Source organism: Akebia trifoliata, chromosome 8, assembly GCF_017979445.1.
Source record: "Akebia trifoliata isolate Shusen 1 chromosome 8, ASM1797944v1, whole genome shotgun sequence".
In the NCBI taxonomy this organism is placed as follows: domain Eukaryota; kingdom Viridiplantae; phylum Streptophyta; class Magnoliopsida; order Ranunculales; family Lardizabalaceae; genus Akebia; species Akebia trifoliata.
In genome coordinates this window covers 2,374,285-2,394,972 of record NC_141382.1, presented here as the reverse complement: position 1 = coordinate 2,394,972, position 20,688 = coordinate 2,374,285, and the positions used below count along the sequence as shown (strand labels likewise).

Here is a 20,688-nt window from a genome sequence, read left to right as displayed (position 1 = left end):
AGTTGGTGATTAGTTATCAAAGTTTGAGTGAAGTTCATAAGTTGGAGCAGATTTATATAATAAGTAGAAGCAAACATCTCTAATTTCGCCATCATACAGTTGGGTTCCCTCGTTATAACAGTTGGAGGTTCCATCAACTTTCTTTAACATATATCATAGTTCTAAAATTTGACGAGTCACCTCGAAACTCGATCAATTATACTGTCCCGATAAAAAATCAAGATGAGTTGGTTCAGCAAGTTCATTCTAACACAAATTCTTAATTTATTATTTATTTTTTATTAGGAAAACGAGATTAGTGACTAGTAATTAATAGGCGAAGTTGGGTTATGAATGAAATTCATTAACTTTGAACTTGCCGAATTACATTTAATAATTGGCGTTCCTTTTAATGTATAATTGCCGAAATATTTTTTGGAAAATTAGAAAATAAGTTGATTTAAATATCATGCTTTTTGTTTTAAAATAAATTGTATTTCAGCTTCTCAAAATCGTAGAAGGTGAAATGAGTCAATTTGGTGGAGTCATCAAGATGGGTCGACTCAGTGAATGTATAGAGACAAAAAGCACATCGTAAGTCCCACATTAGAGGAACATTTTGGGTGGTTAAGGTGAAGGATGGGAATGTAATTATAGTTAATGAAACCTAATTTTATGTCTCCAAGAGATGTATCTTTGGCTTTATTTAGATTTCGATTGGTTATTGGTGTGTCCTAGGTTAAGCGGCTACTTCACTTTTATTTTTAGTAGTTGCGAATCTTGTGATGTTTATAGGCCTTAAAAGCTGTAATTGATGTAACATTTCTAAACCTTTCTTTGTGTTCTTAGTGTCCAACTTCAGCTTCATCCATTATCCATTTTGGGTGATAGAAACTACCAAGAACTCATCTTGGGCTGAAACTTTTTTATTTCATTAATATTTAAAATCATAGATATATCAGAATGATGAATAAATCGGTAATCCAATCATACCTTGAGCAGTTGCAATTGTTAGAACCCTAGCCCGATCGGAGATATAATGGGCTTCAAATCTTTGTTGTGGGCTTATGTTACTTGGTTAGTCGGTTCGGATTCGTGGTTTTTCACTCTAGACTGAACCCGATTCGCAAGGGTAACTAGAGATAATTTGTTGCTTGGTTTATTTTGATTTGTTATCTTGTTTTGTTATTAGTGCATGTATATAGTTCAAATATACAAGTTACAAGTACAATTATATTGTTAAAAAATTTAATATCAGAATCCAAATTTTAAATATAAATAATAAAATAAACAATAATAAATTAGTTTGGCTCAGTGAACCAATTAAGAAATTGGTGTGTATGCTTTGGTTCGTCGAAACCTATCAAAGTTTGGAGGGTTCGTGATTTGCTAGATTTAACAAACGCAATCCGAACCGTACAACGTACTGCTTCAGTTCGGACTAGTTTGTGGTCAGACTAGTACCAACGAATTGGATAGCATAGGTTGTTACTTCATAGTATCTCAACACAATGACACCATCTTTAAATCCCAAACAAAGCCATTCCTTCTCACATCAGTAGTCTTCACTCTTTTCTTCTCATTTTAGGTTTTTTATCATGCTCATTGTCATTCAACGACTTAGATAGAAACACCTATTTGGTTTAATAATGTGGGAACTCACAGAGTTGTGTATTTTATTATTAAATAGTGTGCATATTTTGCTTTCACTATTTCAATTTATGTTCTTTTGGGTCTTTCTCTCATTTTTGTTATCACATTCAACATTTTCTTTCTAATTTGGATATAATTAACTTCCATCGAGTGTGACAAACAAGAAAAAAAAAAAGAGGAACGCAAGATATTTTTACAAGGTTCATTGTGAAATCAACAACTACATCCTTAGGCTTCAAAGAGTCATTCCACGAAATCTAGAGAAAGACTATTACATCTTTTTTTTTTAAATCAACTTTACCACCCATGTCCTTCTCCTAGATACAAAAGTCCTTTTAGAAAAAAAGACAATAAATCCTAATTAATCTAAAATAATAATTATTCATTCAATATGTATTCAAATAAGGTAACTCATTTCAGTTATAAATATTTTTTTGTCGAGATTTTTTCCTCTAATCAGATAAGACCAAATCATACCATGTGACTCAATAAGTGGGGTCAATGTGATTGTGTACAATTAGCTCCTTGAAATTTACATTGGATCAACCCTAGTATTTATATTCGCATTGATTAGTGGGACATGACAAGTCCCGACGAAACAATATTTTAACCCTCCACAAGAGCTATTCCTACATTTTCTTGAATTGTTTTGAACCTATTATGACTTCTAAAAATATTTATAATATCCTTGTCATGGTAGTTAGCTTATATATGTTCTAAATACAGTTATTAAAAATAATTGTTATTTCCTCTTTTTTATTAGCAAAAAATAAAATAGAGACAAAAAATGTTTAAAAAAAAAAAAATTTTATTTCAAGGATTTGGAGTTGGTTAAACGAATCTTCTTCTTTCATTCCAAAGATTTAAAGAACAAGAGGTTCGCTAAAAACTTTTTTAGGGTTAGTCTTAATTTCGTTTCTTCCAATCCACTCTCTCTTCTTTCACATCAATCTCATTATATGTCACTCATTGACATAATAGCATCCAAATAGCTATAAACACAGTAAGGGCAAATATTGGAATCGTCTCACCCCAATTGTTCAATCTCATATATATACTCCCTTGGGAACAATAATTGATTTCAACCCACCCATGTGAGATAATATTTAACACTACATAAGCTACTTAGCGATCTATAATCTATTGGACCTGTCAAAAGAACTCATCTTAAGTGACACAAACTACAAAAATCTCATCTTGGACTTGAGCAATAATCGAATCCTAAATTAATTTTTACTTAATTAATTGATTCATAATAGTCATCTTCCTTATCATCAAAAGTCTCATTTGAAGGTAAGGCGTCATTCCTGCTCATATTTATATATATTGGACAAAATTACCAATATATAATATATGGTTTTGTAAGCTAGGGATTGACGATAAGGGTATTTAGGTTAGTTTTGTTAGTTTATAAGAGTAGACCAAGGTCAAGGGCAATTTCATCAGTTTGAGCAAAAGGGGAATCAAATAGGAAAACGTTCACCAAAACGTGGAGGACCTAACAGTTATGGCTGGCTAATTGTCAAGGGGAGGGTATCTTCGTAAATTCACTCACATTTCAATTTTTAAATATATCGGTGGGAAATTGAAGGAAAAAACGGAACTTTAACGACGTTATTGTTGTTGAGCTAAGCTATCAACCTTTCTTCAATTTTTTTCAAAACGTTACCATAACGGCATTAATTTAACTACAAGCCGCTCCAGTCTCATTTCTCCTTCTTCTCCAACTCTTCTCGTATTTTAACCTAAATTCGTCGAAGCTTGCAAGTTCTCTCTGCTTGAAATTTTCGTCATCGATTCTCAAATCTCTTTCTAAGTAGATTGCTCTCTCATTGATCTCTATTTTGTTTGATTTTCTTCAACATTTGAAGGTCTTGATCAGCCAGCGGTTCGATTGGCAGGAGTTTTCTGCTCAATTTCATTGTTTTATTTTCTCTCTTTTAGATCGAGCAGTAAGTTTTGATTGTCTTTGTTTATATTTTTTCAGGGTTTGTTGTTTAGGATTCGATTAAACCAATCAATTTTGGAATTTTGTGCGATCTTTTACTGCATTTTTGAGTGTTTCATTTGCTCTCTCTCTCTCTCTCTCTCTCTCTCTCTCTCTCTCTCTGTTTTCTAATTTGATTATTGGTTCGAGGTGTTTCTTCATGTATCATTCTTCCCTTGATTTTCAGAGGCTCTGTTAAAGTTTCTCAATTTTCAAGTTTGGATTTTTTTTTAATTCTTGGTTTCAGAGATAATGTTCAGGTTGTTGAAATTCTAGACTATTTTTTTATTTGAGATTGATTGTTGAACTGGTTTCTCACTCTTTGATGGCTCTTGTATCAGGACAAGATCAACAAAATTAGCTATGGATTCTTCTTCACAATCACAGCAGCAGAGGAGAGGAGGATTGGTCTCCCTTTCACCGTCTCCGCGGTCAAGCGACAAGATTACAAAAGATCTGCGATTAGGGGATGGGAATTCGAGTAATAAGCATGATAAAGATAAAGGGGTAAACGTTCAGGTCCTTCTTCGTTGCAGGTGAGAAAAAAATTGGATTCTTATTCAAATTTCTGCTAATTGGTGTAGTTTTATCTGTGTGATTGGTAAAATTGTCTTGTATTTCTAGGCCTTTAAGTGAAGATGAGGTTAGGGTCAATACTCCTGTGGTTATTTCCTGTAATGAAAATCGACGAGAAGTATCCGCAATTCAGAACATAGCCAACAAACAGATTGATAGAACCTTTGCTTTTGATAAGGTTTGAAACTTGAGCTTCTTTATTTAGTTCTAAAAAAGAACCCTTGTAGTTGATCTTGATTTGGTAGAATTGAAACTTCTTTATATAAAGCATGGTTTAACATTTGTGGATAATTACATGTAGGTATTTGGTCCCACATCCCAACAAAAAGATTTGTATGACCAAGCTGTCTCTCCTATTGTCTATGAAGTTCTTGATGGCTATAACTGCACCATTTTCGCCTACGGTCAGACGGGCACGGGGAAAACTTACACCATGGAAGGAGGAGAGAAGAAAGCAAAGGTTTCATTGATGTTCTTTATAGTTTATACGTGATTTTGCTCAATATTCATATCATTCAAGGATTTCCTCTTTGACCTTTTGTGTTCTTATAGAATGGGGAATTCCCAAGCGATGCGGGTGTCATCCCTAGAGCCGTTCGGCATATTTTCAATATACTTGAAGCTCAAAATGCTGAATACAACATGAAAGTTACACTTCTAGAGCTTTACAACGAGGAAATAACAGATCTTTTGGCACCAGAAGAATGTTCAAAATTCATAGATGACAAGTCGAAGAAGCCAATAGCTCTAATGGAAGATGGAAGAGGGGGTGTTTTTGTCAGAGGCCTCGAAGAAGAGATCGTCACTACTGCAAATGAAATATATAAAATCTTGGAAAAAGGGTCTGCGAAGAGGCGTACAGCTGAAACTCTTCTCAATAAGCAAAGTAGTCGTTCTCACTCGATATTTTCTATCACCATTCACATTAAAGAGTGCACACCAGAGGGAGAAGAGCTGATCAAATGTGGAAAGCTCAATCTTGTTGACCTTGCTGGTTCTGAGAACATTTTACGTTCCGGTGCAAGAGAGGTATCATATAATTACGACCATTACCATGTTTATTTGTTTGATGCAAGGATTTGGGAATGTGAACATATCTATCTATATGCACTTGTACTTTATGGTGACATGCTTCTAGACACACAACACCTATACTGTAATGCTCTGTAGGAATTTAGATTTCACTTGAAGACATGTATGATTACAGGGAAGAGCCAGGGAAGCTGGAGAGATCAATAAAAGTTTGCTTACACTCGGCCGAGTCATTAACGCACTTGTTGAGCACTCAGGTCATGTTCCTTACAGGTATGGATTGTGATTTCAGCTTTAGCAGTTTTTGCTGGCATATCAGATATCTTGTAATTAGAAATGTCAAAAAACACTAAGGACTTTGCTTGTACATCAGGGATAGCAAATTAACGAGGTTATTGAGGGATTCCTTGGGAGGGAAAACCAAAACATGCATAATTGCCACTATATCACCTTCAATCCACTGTTTGGAAGAGACACTCAGCACCCTAGATTATGCACATCGAGCCAAAAATATCAAGAACAAGCCAGAGGTCTGTGATGTGATTGGCATTTGTTTGGTGCCATTCCTTCTTTGTGTTCTTGAAGTTGACCTCTCTTTCCCTGTAACCCAACTTAATTGATCAATCTGTTTTTGTTTTCAGGTTAATCAGAAGATGATGAAATCTGCACTAATCAAGGATTTGTATACTGAGATTGACCGTCTTAAGCAAGGTTGTTGAGGTCTTTCCTAGTCTGCGTGTATTCTGTTCCATATATATATATATATATATATATATATATAGAGAGAGAGAGAGAGAGAGAGAGAGAGAGAGAGAGAGGAACATGAATTCAATATAATTTGAACAAGCACTTCAATACTATAGGGTTTTATAAGATCATGGTTTTATAAAATGCTGCATTGGAAGTACATAGTTATTCATTAGTTTTCAATCTACAGAGGTTTATGCTGCAAGAGAGAAGAATGGCATATATATTCCTCGTGACCGTTATCTGCAAGAAGAAGCTGAAAAGAAGGTTTGATTCTTATTTAATTGGCTGGCGAATATAGGTTCTTTTCAAAGACTTTACTGAACTAGACATTACATCTTTATTCCGTTTTATTTTTGTCCAGGCCATGACCGAGAAAATTGAGCACATGGAACTTGATTCGGAATCCAAGGAAAAGGTACAATCTACAAGTTCTAAGATTAGTCAGTTGTTTAAATGTAATTGAGGATTTTTTTTTCTAGAGGTTTGACCATTTGATTATATGTTGTGAGCAGCAACTGATGGGACTACAGGAACTTTACAACTGTCAGCAACTTTTCAATGCAGATTTAAATGAAAAACTTGAAAATACTGAGGTAATGTAGTGTTGAATTTTCATGCTTCATACCTTCCTGTTGAACTATCGACTAACATTTTCATCTTTCTTCAATCAAAGATATTAAACTATTCTTCTTTCTGCAGAAAAAACTTGAGGATACTGAACACTCACTATTTGATCTAGAAGAAAGATATAAACAGGCAAACTCAACAATTAGAGAAAAGGAATTCCTTATCTCTAATCTCCTCAAATCAGGTGAGAAAAGTGCAATAACGTTCCTTCTGCAACCTCTCTAACACTCATAAAATGGGATTTTCACTTATTTGTCCATTCAAAATTACATCTGTCACGAATGTTTTTGTCCTTTATTTGGTCTCAGAAAATATTGGGAATACTTTTTGTATTTGTTATGATTTATAGACTAGCAAATTCTGTCAACAGTTAATATGTCCAGCACTCCTTCCAAGTTTTTTATGCTTTATGTAGTTAAATTCAGCATGCATTAACACATGCACTTCTTGAGTCTCTCTCTTCAAATAACTCATTCAATGCAATCTATTGTTGATCTTTTAGAGAAAGTGCTCATTGATCAGGCATTTGAACTTCGTGCCGAGCTAGAGAATGCAGCGTCAGATGTATCTGGATTGTTCGCCAAAATTGGTTTGTGTCCATATTTTGATTAGCAACTATTTTGGGTATTATCGTGAACAAAAAATACAACTAAACCTGTGAGAAACTTTTACTGTTTGTGGTTGGTTTGTAGATCGTAAGGATAAAATAGAAGATGGAAACAGAACCCTTATCCAGAAATTCCAGTCTCAATTGACTGAGCAACTTGAGGTCTTGCATAAGACAGTTGCAGCTTCCGTGATACAGCAGGAGCGCCAACTTAAAGAAATGGAGGAAAATATGCAATCCTTTGTCTCTACAAAGGCGGAGGTAAATTGTACACTTTTTTTAAGAAAATCAGATGCCCACTTGGAGTATTTGGACTTATAATTGTTTCATCTGGTATGTTTTGCAGGCTACTGAAGAGCTTCGAGGGCAGGTAGGAAAGCTGAAAATAATGCACAGTTCCCGTATCAAAGCTTTAGATGATTTAGCCGGGGAGCTTGATGGGAATTCTCAGTCAACTTTTCGAAATCTGAATTCAGAAGTTTCTAAGCACTCGACTGCCCTTGAGGATGTACGTTTGGCTTTATTCCTATTTGGATTTCTTCTGCTTAGAGCTTACCAATCTGTTTTGGTTTTGATCTTCTGTTCCATTACACAGCTTTTTATAGAAATAGCTTCAGAGGCTGACATTCTGCTTAACAAACTTCAAAGTAACCTTTCTGATCAAGAGGAGAAGTTAGCTGCATATGCACAACAACAGTGTGAGGTTGGCAACACAACTGGCGGTTCTTATGTTTTGGTTTTTAAATTTAATTTCTTATTTTATGATGCTAAATGTGCAGGGACACTCGAGAGCAATAGAGGCTGCACGGTGTATTTCTAAAATTAATGTGAACTTCTTCAAGTCGTTTGACATTCACACATCCAAACTATCTCAAATTGTGGAAGAAGCACAAATCACCCATGACCAGAAATTGTGTGAGCTTGAAAAGAAGTTTGAGGTGAGTTAATTTTCAATTGAAATCTTTCTTTTAGTTCTTCCAAAACTCTTTAATCTGTTACTTTGTATTTGTAGGAGTGTGCTGCTAATGAAGAAAAGCAACTGTTAGAAAAAGTGGCAGAGCTCCTAGCAAATTCAAATGCTAGGAAGAAAAAACTGGTATTCATCCCTTTTCCCATTAAGTGACTTAACTCCTTTTTGGTATTAACTGGTTAAATATGATCTATATATTTTGCTGAAATTCAGAAGATATTTTTCAAAAATAATTAGGGGAAATATTTTTTGGTTTGACGCATAAATATTTTTATCTCTATGATACCTTAGTTGTTTAATTTTGCATAGTTTGCTTGTCTGAGCCTGTCAACTTTCATAGACTTAGGGGTGAAACTTGTGGCTCAAAATGGATTAAATGATGGTTTTTTGGGGCCTTGTCCATGGGAAATGTATTTGCTACTTGAATAACTTTCCAGAGGCATTGGAATAAACTAAAGGCAGTCCATTAATCAGCATTTTCTGTTTTGGGCATAGGTGTTTTTCACAGATGTAGAAGTTATCCGAAGACTTTTATCAAAACTGTTGCCCTAGCATAATCGATTGATCTACTCTTTTTTTTCATAAGTGATACACATTCTACGTTTTCACAACAAATCAGTATAGATGGAAAGAACATCTATTTAGTTTTTAAAAAGCCCAACTTGGGCAATCAAAAGTTCTCATATGCTTCTTTTTTTAGGTTCAAACAGCAGCAGATGAGCTTAGGGAGAGTGCCACCTGCAGAACCAACAAGTTACGGAGAGAAATGTCAACCATGGAAGATTACACTTCTTCTGTTAAATATGAGTGGACAACTTACATGGAAAAAACAGAAGCTCACTATTGTGAGGATATTGCAGCAGTACAAAGTGGAAATAATGGCTTGAAAGAGGGTCTTCAGCAATGGTAAGAGCAACTTTGTGATGACTATCGTTACCAAATCCTACCTGTTCATTTGGTAACATAAACACATATAAGTGTTGTATGAAGTCACGTGTGCTATATTCCCTGAACTTCTCTTGATAAAAATTTGCAGTATGATGAAGGCAACAATAGGTGCACAAAAATGGAGAAACGCCCAAGAGTCCCTACTCAACCTGGAAAAAGCCAATGCTGCATCTGTGGATTCCATCTTCAGGTAGTAATCATAGTATAATGACTTTTCTTTCCATTTAATGCCTATTGGTGTTCCAAAAGTTCCTTCCCGAAGTCCTGGAGAGGAGATGTAGTTTGGGTTGACATATATAGTGTGACTTTCAGATGTTGTTGGGTCATGGGAAACATTTTCTCCCTAAGTCGATATGTCCTTTGTTTTACCCAAAAAGATTGATTGAACCATCAATAGTTTGGAGCTTGAAGTGCAAATAGATCCATTTTTGGGGAGACCAATATTAATATTATCAATTAGAATAGAACAATTTTGGCTAGTTTGAACCAATTAAATCAAGTATCCATGCTCCCATCATAAATTACTTTGAGGATCACTGAAGTGGTTTTGTTTGTGTTAGGGGTGGAATGGAAGCTAATCAGATGCTCCGTGCTCGGTTTTCTTCTGATACCTCATCTATTCTTGGAGATGTAGATGTTGCAAACACAAGTCTTCTTTCCTCTATTGAACGTAAGTTTCTAGTTTCACGTATTTTGCCATTTCTCCGTCAGTGAGTAAGGCTGGTAGACATTTAAATACAAATTTAACTCAAACTAACACTTGCAGATTTATTGAAACTTGACCACGAGGCATGTGGAAACATCAATTCCATGATTGATCCCTGCTGTGGAAATATAAGGGAACTGAAGAGTGTTAACTACCACAAGATGGTGGAGATAAAGGATAATGCAGGGAAATGTCTAGAACAGGAATACACGGTAATAATCACCTTAAGAACTTATTTTGGTTGCATACAACAACAAAGCCTTATCCCAAAGATCTGGTGTCGGCTAAATGAATAATGTTCATCCCACTCTCTATCTATATATTATTGAGAAGAGAGAGAGAGAAGAGGGAGGAGGAGGGGGGGGGGGGGGGGGGGAGAGGGGTCTTCTTCTCGCTCATTTTTAGGACCCATCTCACTCTCACTTTCTCTTAGTGGACCTGTTGGAGTTACTTCTACATTTTTTCCAAATGCATTCCGTATTTTATCTTTCTTAGTCTTTCCACTCGTCCATCTCAGCCATCCATGAGGTTGTGTCTATTTAAAAATGATAATAATAATAATAAAAGATCATAATTTGTCTATGTTTCAACCTTTTTCAACAACCAGGTGGACGAACCGTCTTGTTCAACACCTAGAAGGAGGTCATTCAATTTACCAAGCAAAGCATCCATCGAAGAACTTAGGACTCCGGCTTTTGACGAGCTATTAAAGTCATTCTGGGATGCCAAGAATGCCAAGCAAGCAAATGGGGAGGTAAAACATATTTCAGGGGCACAGGAAGCTGTCGAATCCTTGAGAGATTCCAGATTGCCTCTAACTGCTATTAATTAAGTGGATCAGGAAAAAATATAACAAAACAAATAGATCAGAACTGCATTGTAGAAGAGCTTGTACAGAAAAGAGTATGGCTCAATTATAGTCAGTCATATTTGTTATATGTTGGTGTGAGGTATTTTTTTTGAGGTGATATATGGATAAGTTTGAAATGTTGTTTGGGAGATTTTAAATTCTTTAAAATTCAATGCTTTTAATAAATGAAGTAAAGAAAGATCCTTGTGTCATGCTTGTCTCTGTTTTTTAATAGGTAAAGATCCTTAGAAGGCATGTCACCCACACATAGCAAGAAAAAAAAAAAAACAAGAGATATGTCTTGAAGTTGTTACATGCAAAATTAACTTATTGGATATACCCCTTTATGTTTTGGGTTTCAAACTGTTAAAATACCCCTTGACTGTGTTCTACTATGGAAGACTAAGATTAATAACCCAAATGCCTTCATCTTCCTTAACCTCTTTTACCTTGATTTTTTACCCCAAAACCAGTCATCTTCAACCTCACGTGTTACTGTTTTTTTGTTGTATTCAACCTTTGGATTCTCTCTCCTTTAATGCTCAAACGTCAAGGCCAAGACAGGATTTTTCTTGGGAATTTTAGGATGAAGATGATGGATTCTTGGATAGAAAAAATCGAGGGTTTTATACAAATAAAATTACTTAAATTCCGTCATCTTCGACCTCTACCCGAAAACCTTGATTTTATTTTTTTTTAAAAACTGTTATCTTCAACCTCATCGTCTTCACCAAAATCCTATCTTTCTCTTGAGGCATCAAGTACATAAAGTCTTAAGGTTGAAGATGAGGGAAAAGACTTTTACCCAAGAGTTTCAAGATTACTGGTGTTTTGGGAAGAAAAATCAAGTGTCTGTGGCCAAAGGTTAAAGACAAGTGCATTAAAGTCATTTTTTATTTGTATATTAAAGAAGACTGAGGTCAAGGGGGGCCTCCAATAAAGAAAGAAGATGAAAAAACACACACACAAGCAAACAAAGTCCACTCAGCTGACTTAACAATATCTCAACCATGTCTTTGGATAAGTTTCTGTTCCCAAGCATCAACAGGAACCAAAAAGAAGAAAGAAAAAAAAATGGCTGCTCTTCTCAAGACCAAATCAGCCCCTCCCCAAGCTGAATTTCCCAACAAATTACACACCATACCCTCCCTACCCCAATCCTGCAATTCCCTCAAACAAGCCAAGCAAATTCATGCCTACATTCTTCGTCGTAACCTACCCGAAGATCACTATGCCAAGCTCTTAGTCTTCTGCACCACAACCTCCACTGTGTCTAATGCTGCACTTGACTACGCTGCTCTTGTCTTTCAACAACTCCAACAAGAACCCACCACATTCATGTGGAATAACATGATCAGGTCTTACGCGAATAGTAATTCGCCCATTAAAGCTATCTCATTCTATGGACTAATGAGACACCGAGGTGTCCAACCCAATAACTACACCTTCACATTTCTCATCAAGGCTTGCACTGCAAGCTCGAACTCGATCAATTTATTTGGCCCAGTAATCCATGCCCAATGCATTGTCTTTGGGATACCAGATTCCGATGTCCATGTCTACACATCATTGGTAAACATGTATGCTGGATGGAATGTCAAGACAGGTAGGAGCTTGTTTAATAGAATGCAGCATAGGACGATTGCAACATGGAATGCCATGATTGCTGGGTATGCAAGGAAAGGAGACATTGAGGCTGCTCGGGAGCTCTTCGATAAGATGCCTACGAAGGACGAGCAGTCTTGGAATGTTATGGTTTGTGGGTACTTGAGGATTGGCAAGTTTGATGTCGTGGAGAGATTGTTTGAAGGGATGCCCATTAAAACATTGCCGACTTGGAATGCAATGATTGGTGGATATGTTCGGGCTTCAATGCCAAGTGAAGCACTAGTGCTATTTCGTCAGATGCAGATTGTTGGGGAAAAGCCTGATGAGATCACTGTAGTTGCTGTGCTTTCGGCTTGTACTCAGTTGGGTGCTTTAAAATTGGGAGAGTGGGTCCACCATTTTGTAGAAAGGAACAAATTTGATCGGAAAACGATAGTGTGGAATGCGATCATCGACATGTATGGGAAGTGTGGTTGTATTGACAAGGCAATGGATGTGTTCAAGGGGATGAGGGAGCGAAGTGTGGTATCTTGGAACACGGTTATATCTGGGTTGGCGATCCATGGCCGGGGTGAAGAAGCCATTAAGCTTTTCACTGAGATGGACGATAGAGGAGTGATGCCCGATGATATAACATTTATTGGACTATTAAATGCTTGTGCCCATGCTGGCCTCGTAGAAAAAGCTTGGATTTATTTTGAAAACATGCAAAAGATATATGGGATAAAGCCTAAAATTGAGCATTACGGGTGCATGGTTGATGTTCTAGGACGAGCACGTCAGTTAGACGAAGCTCTAAATCTCATAGATCATATGCCCATAGAACCCAATTCGGTAATTTTGGGCTCGTTGCTTGGTGCCTGTAGGACCTGCAATGATTCCCATTTAGGAGAGAAGGTGTTAGAGAAATTGGTAGATTTAGAGCCTCTAAATTCGGGTTATTATGTGTTACTTTCAAACATGTATGCCTCTACTGGACGATGGGAGGATGTGAGCAGAGTTCGGAGCTTAATGAAGTCTAGAGGAATCGGGAAGAGTCCGGGTTGCAGTTCGGTAGAGGTAGACAATACAGTTCATGAGTTCATAGTGGGAGACAAGACTCATCCACAAACCAAAGAGATATACATGAAACTTGACGAGATTTCCCAGAAACTGGAGTCAGTAGGTTATGTGCCAGACACTTCTCTTGTGTTGTTTGATCTAAATGAAGAGGAGAAAGCTCAGAATCTTTCGGTTCATAGCGAGAAGCTGGCAGTTGCATTTGGTCTTCTAAACACAAGTGCGGCAACTCCTATTCGAGTAGTGAAGAATCTCCGTGTGTGCAGAGATTGCCACTCTGCACTAAAACTCGTCTCCGAAGTTTATGGTCGGGAAATTGTTATTAGAGATTGTAACCGATTCCATCACTTCAAAGACGGTTGTTGTTCATGTAAGGATTTCTGGTAACAATCGATCATTAAAAGGAAGAGAATGTAAAGAATCGCTAAGCAATAAATAACAATATACTTCAAAGAAGGGGGAAATACTCCTATGAAATCTTACATAAAATCCATTTCTGTGAGTTCACACAATTTACGACTATGGGGGCTCAAGTTTAGTTAATCAAACTTGTAACAGTTTAAGGGATTGAAGTAAGAGTCATGATTTTCAGACGCCCCCTTCTGACGCATGCCCCCATATGCCCCTTAGGGTGGCATGGGCTAAAACCGTAGATTTTTTTCCCTTAGGACACACAACTGTACATCCACATTAATATGTGTCATTGTGTATCCCAGGGAAATAATCTATGATTTTAACAAATGACACGTCAGAGGACGTATGGGGGCGTGTGTTAGAGGGCGCGTCACAAAACCATTATTCTTTTAAGTACAACACTGAGTTGTGATGAACAACCCCATGAAGAGATTTCAAACAAACCACATGTAAAGTCACATCAACCACTTTTCTAACTGTATTTTCAAGAGATTCTATTGCCACATCAACTTTTGCTCAGAGCACCTCAATTCAGACGCAAATCACCAGAAATTAGCACACATCTGGGGTGCTTTTAGTAAAAGTTGGTGTGCAAATAGAAGCTCTCTAAAAAAACCTTAACCTAGCCAAATCTATGTTGTCCATTGGCCCTGATGAGGATAACAAGTTGTCTAAAAGATCGAATTTCATCAAACACTAACGGCTATATCAAACACGCCCAAGCTATTCTGTCCCAAGCCAATGGGCTCGACTACAGCGCCTATGGTCACCTCATCCAACACTGCACGAACCATCGCCTTGTCCACCAAGGCAAGCAGATCCACGCTCGTATTGTACTCTTTTCAGTCACCCCAGACAACTTCCTTGCTTCAAAGCTTCTTGCTTTCTACTCTAAATCAGGCTATCTCTTCGAAGCTTGTAAACTGTTCGACGAAATTCCCCACAGAAACATATTTTCTTGGAACGCCATGTTCATTGCTTTCTCACAACAGAACAGACACACCGAAACACTGAAGCTCTTCTCTTCTTTGGTTTCTTCATCTACAACATCGAATCTTAAACCCAACAATTTCACGATTACTTGTGTGCTTAAAGCATTGTCTTCTTTGTTTCCTGAACTAAGATTAGCTAAAGAGATTCATGGTTTTGTTCTGAGACATGGGTATGAATGTGATATATTTGTTGTTAATGCGTTGGTTATGTTTTATGCGAAGTCCCACAATTTGGGTTGGGCTAGAAAGTTGTTTGATAGGATGTTAGAGAGAGATATTGTGTCGTGGAATTCTATGATTGGTGGGTATTCTCATGGTGGTTCATATGAGGATTGCTTGAGATTGTATAAGGAAATGATAGGTTCGAGTGGTTTGAGACCCGATGCGGTTACAGTGGTGGGTGTTTTACAAGCTTGTGGGCAGTTGAAGGATCTTAATTTTGGGATGGAAGTTCATCGGTTCGTTTTTGAGAACAACATTGAGATGGATACTTCAGCTCGTAACTCGGTTATTGGGTTTTATGCGAAATGTGGGAGCTTGGAATATGCTAGAGGTTTGTTCAATGAGATGAAGGAGAAGGATGAGGTTAGTTATGGCTCGATGATTTCCGGGTACATGATTCATGGACTTGTCGACAAAGCAATAGAACTATTTCGGGAAATGAGAACCCCGTCATTGAGTACGTGGAATGCTGTGGTTTCGGGTCTAGTTCAGAATAACCACTATGAGGGTATTCCAAAACTCCTTCGTGAAATGCAGACCATGGGTTTCAGCCCAAATTCCGTAACACTTTCGAGTGTTCTTCCTGCATTTTCATATTATTCAAATTTGAAAGGTGGCAAACAGATACATGGTTATGCCATTAGAAATAATTACAATGGAAACATCTATGTGGCAACTGCAATAATTGACATGTACGCAAAAGCTGGCTTTCTCCATGGAGCACACCGGGTTTTTTCTCAATCTAGGGCTAGGAGCGTTATCATATGGACATCGATAATTTCAGCTTATGCAGCCCACGGCAATGCTTCAGCAGCACTTGCCCTGTTCAACGAGATGCTTACAAGTGGAACCCGGCCAGACCCCATCACATTCACGGCAGTTCTGGCTGCTTGTGCACACTCCGGAGTTGTGAACGAAGCTCGCCAAATCTTTGATGCCATGTTGCAAGAATATGGGATTCGTCCTGGAGTTGAGCATTATGCTTGCATAGTTGGAGTCCTTAGCCGTGCTGGAATGCTTTACGAAGCAGCCGAGTTCATCTCTGGAATGCCAATTGAACCGAGCGCCAAGATTTGGGGGGCATTGCTCAATGGTGTATCGGTTTCTGGAGACGTTGAACTTGGGAAGCTTGCTTGTGATAAATTATTTGAGATTGAACCTCAAAACACTGGGAATTACATTATCATGGCAAATTTATATTCTCGAGCTGGGAGATGGGAAGAAGCCGAAAGGGTTAGGGAGAAGATGAAAAATATGGGGTTGAAGAAAAAACCTGGATGTAGTTGGATCGAAACTAGTGGTGGGTTACAGAGTTTCATAGCTGGGGATGTGTCAAACGAGAGGATGGGAGATATTTATGGGGTGTTGGAGGAATTGGTTGAGATGATGAGAGAAGAGGGTTATGTTTCTGCAGTTGAGTTGGATGAGGAGATTGTTTGCAGTTGAAAATGATCCGTACATGAGAGGAAAATTTAGCAACTATTATTGGTGGTCGAGAACCTTGACGTTGGATGTGATTTTATAAACTTAACTAAACCCTATGATTAAAGTTGAAAGTTCTATTGTAGTTGAAGTTGAATATCAAACCCATCATCATCTACTCATCCCAAATGTTGGGGTTTGGCAACGTATCGTTTGACTCTATCCCGACCTGTATCTTATATGAAGGGATCTGACTTCAAATCTCTTCAAACTACTTGAATCCTCCTTACTTTCAGCCTTCCTCTTGCCTTCTTGGATTCTACCAATTGCACCAAAGCATTTCCTACTGGTTCCATCATTGGTGTTTGTTGTACATGCCCAAACTAACTTCTTTGCATTTCAATCAAAAGAAGGAAAACGAAATCAATGAATTGTGAGAGTAGTGTAGCCTGCTTACTGTACAAGTTGCTCAGGATTCATCAATACCACCTGTTCTATTGGTTTTTTCATCAATGGAGACAGTATATCATGCAGCCAAGAGTTCACATAGAGATCTCATCAAGATTGTAAGCTAGATTTATGGATGCAAAGCATGTCTTCAAACTAGTTAATCGGATCACAGGAGCTATGAGGACCTTGGTTTTGTAAGTCATTGTAGCATCTTTGTGGTCTAGAGAAGCAAAAATTCTTTCATTATTGAAAACCCAGTGCACATTTTCTCTATTGAAGTTACTTTCTGTTCGCCACTATTATCTTAAAAAATGTCAGCTGGGTTTATGAATCATTGAGTTTTTTATGATTTTGTTCAAGTTTTGTGTTGTAAATCAAATTCAGATTGTGGAGAAACTTCGATTCGATTTCAACAAGACATGAATAAGAACATGGATGAATGTATGAAAAATTGATGATCAATGACGAAAATGCGCACGTGTGGCAATGGAGATAAGAAAGGGATATGGGTTCCCAATAATTTATTGTTTTTCTTTAGAACATTTGTCTTAATTTTCACATCTGTGATATGGGCGTTTTTTTAAGGGAAGATGATGGGGAAGGAGAAGCTTCAACGATTTGCTATTGCGGGATCATTTGCTGTTTTATTATGATTGATTTATCTTTCCTATTGATTTTTTTCCCCTTACTTTGATCACTGTTACTTTTAGGTGAATATTTACGTATTTGTTTTAAGTTGTTATCATCTATGCTCATCAAAGATATTGGAGTTGGTAACATGAATCCTCTTTTCCCCATTTACTATGGCCCATTTAGTTCTTTTCTTACTACCTCAATCCATCACATTGAGAATCAAATAAACGAGATTCAATAACTCTTCAAAGGCACACAATTACAAAAAAAATTCGTCGTTGAGTAACAATGTTTTATTCAAGAAAAATATCACGTCAGATCCCGAGTGCTGCTCATGTGACCACATTGTAGCTCCATCAAATTGGGTTGCATGGAACTCTCTCTCTCTCTCTCTGCCTCCACTGCATTATTTCATCTTGAGTTCTGTATAGTCATCAACTTGGTCAGAATATGTTGTTGATCATGAATGAAAGTATCCTGATGAGGTGAGCCTTTAAAAACATGTTATGGGGCTTTGTGGTACATGTAATGGGTTAAGGGAGACAGCATTTGGCCTACTCGTTTACTATGGCCCATATTTTATTTTTATTTTTATTGGTAGATTTGGGGTCCTTGTTAATTTCAACCTGATAATTCTTTATGTTACTGGTGTTATACCCATGGTTTTAAAACTCGTTTTGACGTCTTGTCTGTGAACGAGACCGAGTCATCTTGGACAAGTTTTCCGATACATTTGAGATGTCTCGTTCAACAGTGAGAAAAACTAACGTGGATTTTAAATCTCGTCCGATACATTGACTTGTCTATCCATCTCGTTGGTGGACGATACCGAGACTTATTGGATGAGTCGTCTCAATCTCGGACGAGATTTAAAACCATGGTTATACCATCACTTGAACTTCAGACCTTTTAGTTGAAGTATTGATGTTGCTTCCAAGAAAGCAATCATGGTGAAAGTACTTATCATGTAAAAATGGAATAATTTCTGATTATTTAAGAGTTGTTTGTAATTGCTTCAAAGATTCATTTTATCGGTGAAATGGATTACATTGTCGTTAAAAATATATTGAACCTCTTCATAAGAATCCAAATTTATTGATGGCGAAATAGGATTTATGTTGTCGATCCCAATATTAGGAATACAGAGTTGATGCCAATGGGTTATTTGTGAAATTTGTCTAGTTTTTAGAGAGCTGCTCTTGGCATCCCAACTTTTTACTTATTCACCCCAATTTCTTAAATTATTTATCACCCCAATTAAAGATTAATCCACACTATTCAAATATTACAAAGACTTGGGTCAATTATTAATCAATATTATAAAACGTTATGACACCCATTCAAAAAAATTCAGTAGTCATTTACAAGGATTAAGCTCATATAAAATCCTAAAACCTAAGAGAGAGAGAGAGAGAGAGAGACAATAGCACCCCAACTTTTACTTATTCTCAGGAATAATGATTTTATGATGCTCCCCTCTAACCTATGCCCCCATCACAAAATCATAGATCATTTGCCTCGGGATATGTAGAATCATAAATCTTTTTCTTGTGTATCCCGAAGCAAGTGATCTATGGCTATGTGATGGGGGTATGTCAAAGGGGGGGCGCTCTCACGACTCTATTTTCAACCATTCACTTAGTTTATTTTATTTTTAATTGGGATGTAAAAACTTAACATTGGAGTGCCAATAGAAATTCTCTTTTCTTAACATACCAACTTATGAACAATGTATCACACACCAAATATGGATACGTATGCAAGCAAAAAAGGTATCTTCAGAAAAATAAAATTAGAAGGAAAAAAAAGTGTTTTAGAGGTCAAATAGTTTTTTCTCACCAGTGTAGAAACCCAAATTGAAGAGCTTCATTGGAGGAGGAAGCCGAAAGGGGTGTAATCATTAAAAAATAGAATATGGAAAGGGGCACTTAGTGAAATTTGCGGCGTGTAATCATTAAAAATTAGAATAGTTATCCGCACCCTAGAATAATGGAAAGGTGCACATAATGAATTTTTTGCTTGTTTACTTTGCAAAAGTAAACAAAGGGGAGGCCTTTAGTTATCGAGCTCTTCGATCACCACACCAACTATTTTATAACCCAATTAATGAAATTGAAGGGTGTTCCAGACCCGTAGGCCTGACTAGCAAGGACAAGGCAACTAACCTCCTAAAACACCATATTTCACCCAAATCTTGAGTACTTGCAATATTCCACAAACCACACATATTAGATAAGTACGGATAAATCCTTGTGGATGGCCAACAAGAGGACTTAAACTCAACGCTCATTGGTTTAGGTAGACTTTTCTTATAATAAAATAACAACCTATATTTTTATAGATTGTCGAACCTAATTGATAGATACCAATGAAACGGAATGGTGGTTATGACATGGGGAGGTATGGGAAGAGGTGGTTTACATTGTAACAAGTGCCAACAATATTGAGTCCGTTTATCTCCAATTCTTGAACTTAGCCAATACAAAAGTGTGTGATAGCATCCAATTTTTTTTATTTAGTTCGATCTATGACTTATCATTCATATAAACTAATAAGATCCTTTCATTTAACACTACCTTAAGATGGAATAACCATAAAGTGAACAATGGCGTTCAAACGAGGCAAGACTTACAATGGATACCTAAACACCCAACATTGAAGAAGAACATAACAAACAGAGAAATTCTTCAGAAAGTTGGAAATAAGTATACATACAAGGATTTTCAAATGGGTCAATCTTTCAAACTAGCACTGAATTTATGAACAGATGGGCAAGACACAATATGGCGAATTGAAATATCTTAATAGCCAGAGAAAAAGAAAGCAAAAATAATTATGATAGTAACAATGAGCAAAATAAGAGTAGATAATCAAGGGAAATGTAATCGATCAAGATCAAAATCATGATCGAGATCGAATGGTGGAGTGGATAGTGGACACAAATGCCTAGTCATAATGACCAAGCACTAGATAGTAGAAAAGAGATTGGGTCTTAAAGCATACAAGAGAAGAATAAGAATTCTTCCTTCTCTCATAGTGTGAACTTTGCTATAAATTGCAAACAAACATGGAACGGTCACACCAAAACCAGAAAACAGGAATTAGGAGAAAAATGAGCAAAAGTTGCCTAAAAAGGTGGGTCGTTGCTTGTCAAGGTCAAAACCTCAACCAATGAATTTTAAAAACCTCTCACAAAGAGAGAA

The 20,688-nt window shown here is 37.0% G+C and overlaps 2 protein-coding genes across 2 annotated transcripts; both read left to right on the top strand.

The window, feature by feature from the left end:
* Positions 1 to 3,298: 3,298 nt before the first annotated feature.
* On the top strand, positions 3,299 to 10,894 carry LOC147395409 (kinesin-like protein KIN-5D). The gene is made up of 23 exons (XM_086449879.1): positions 3,299 to 3,584; positions 3,961 to 4,155; positions 4,244 to 4,373; positions 4,497 to 4,655; positions 4,748 to 5,224; positions 5,403 to 5,500; positions 5,601 to 5,757; positions 5,869 to 5,938; positions 6,165 to 6,241; positions 6,339 to 6,392; positions 6,490 to 6,570; positions 6,677 to 6,788; positions 7,107 to 7,193; positions 7,297 to 7,472; positions 7,558 to 7,719; positions 7,807 to 7,914; positions 7,991 to 8,149; positions 8,224 to 8,307; positions 8,882 to 9,087; positions 9,218 to 9,319; positions 9,690 to 9,799; positions 9,896 to 10,047; positions 10,443 to 10,894. Exons 2-23 carry the CDS (start codon positions 3,983 to 3,985, stop codon positions 10,665 to 10,667), a joined length of 3,159 nt encoding a protein of 1,052 aa, XP_086306005.1. The 5' UTR covers positions 3,299 to 3,584; positions 3,961 to 3,982; the 3' UTR covers positions 10,668 to 10,894.
* Positions 10,895 to 11,674: 780 nt separating this feature from the next.
* On the top strand, positions 11,675 to 17,183 carry LOC147395408 (uncharacterized). The gene is made up of 3 exons (XM_086452458.1): positions 11,675 to 13,735; positions 14,161 to 14,215; positions 14,393 to 17,183. The coding sequence occupies exons 1-3, from the start codon at positions 11,760 to 11,762 to the stop codon at positions 16,424 to 16,426; spliced, it is 4,065 nt and encodes a 1,354-aa protein (XP_086308584.1). The 5' UTR covers positions 11,675 to 11,759; the 3' UTR covers positions 16,427 to 17,183.
* The last annotated feature ends 3,505 nt before the right edge of the window (positions 17,184 to 20,688 follow it).

What these genes read in the sequence shown, in the direction of transcription:
- LOC147395409 (XM_086449879.1), top strand. Translation starts at nt 3,983, where the DNA reads ATGGATTCTTCTTCACAATCACAGCAGCAGAGGAGAGGAGGATTGGTC. An exon ending in ATATCAAGAACAAGCCAGAG is followed by an intron (nt 5,758 to 5,868) that starts GTCTGTGATGTG and finishes TTTTGTTTTCAG; the next exon opens with GTTAATCAGAAGATGATGAA. An exon ending in AAGAAGAAGCTGAAAAGAAG is followed by an intron (nt 6,242 to 6,338) that starts GTTTGATTCTTA and finishes ATTTTTGTCCAG; the next exon opens with GCCATGACCGAGAAAATTGA.
- LOC147395408 (XM_086452458.1), top strand. Translation starts at nt 11,760, where the DNA reads ATGGCTGCTCTTCTCAAGACCAAATCAGCCCCTCCCCAAGCTGAATTT. An exon ending in TGTTCATGTAAGGATTTCTG is followed by an intron (nt 13,736 to 14,160) that starts GTAACAATCGAT and finishes TATTCTTTTAAG; the next exon opens with TACAACACTGAGTTGTGATG. An exon ending in AGATTTCAAACAAACCACAT is followed by an intron (nt 14,216 to 14,392) that starts GTAAAGTCACAT and finishes ACCTTAACCTAG; the next exon opens with CCAAATCTATGTTGTCCATT.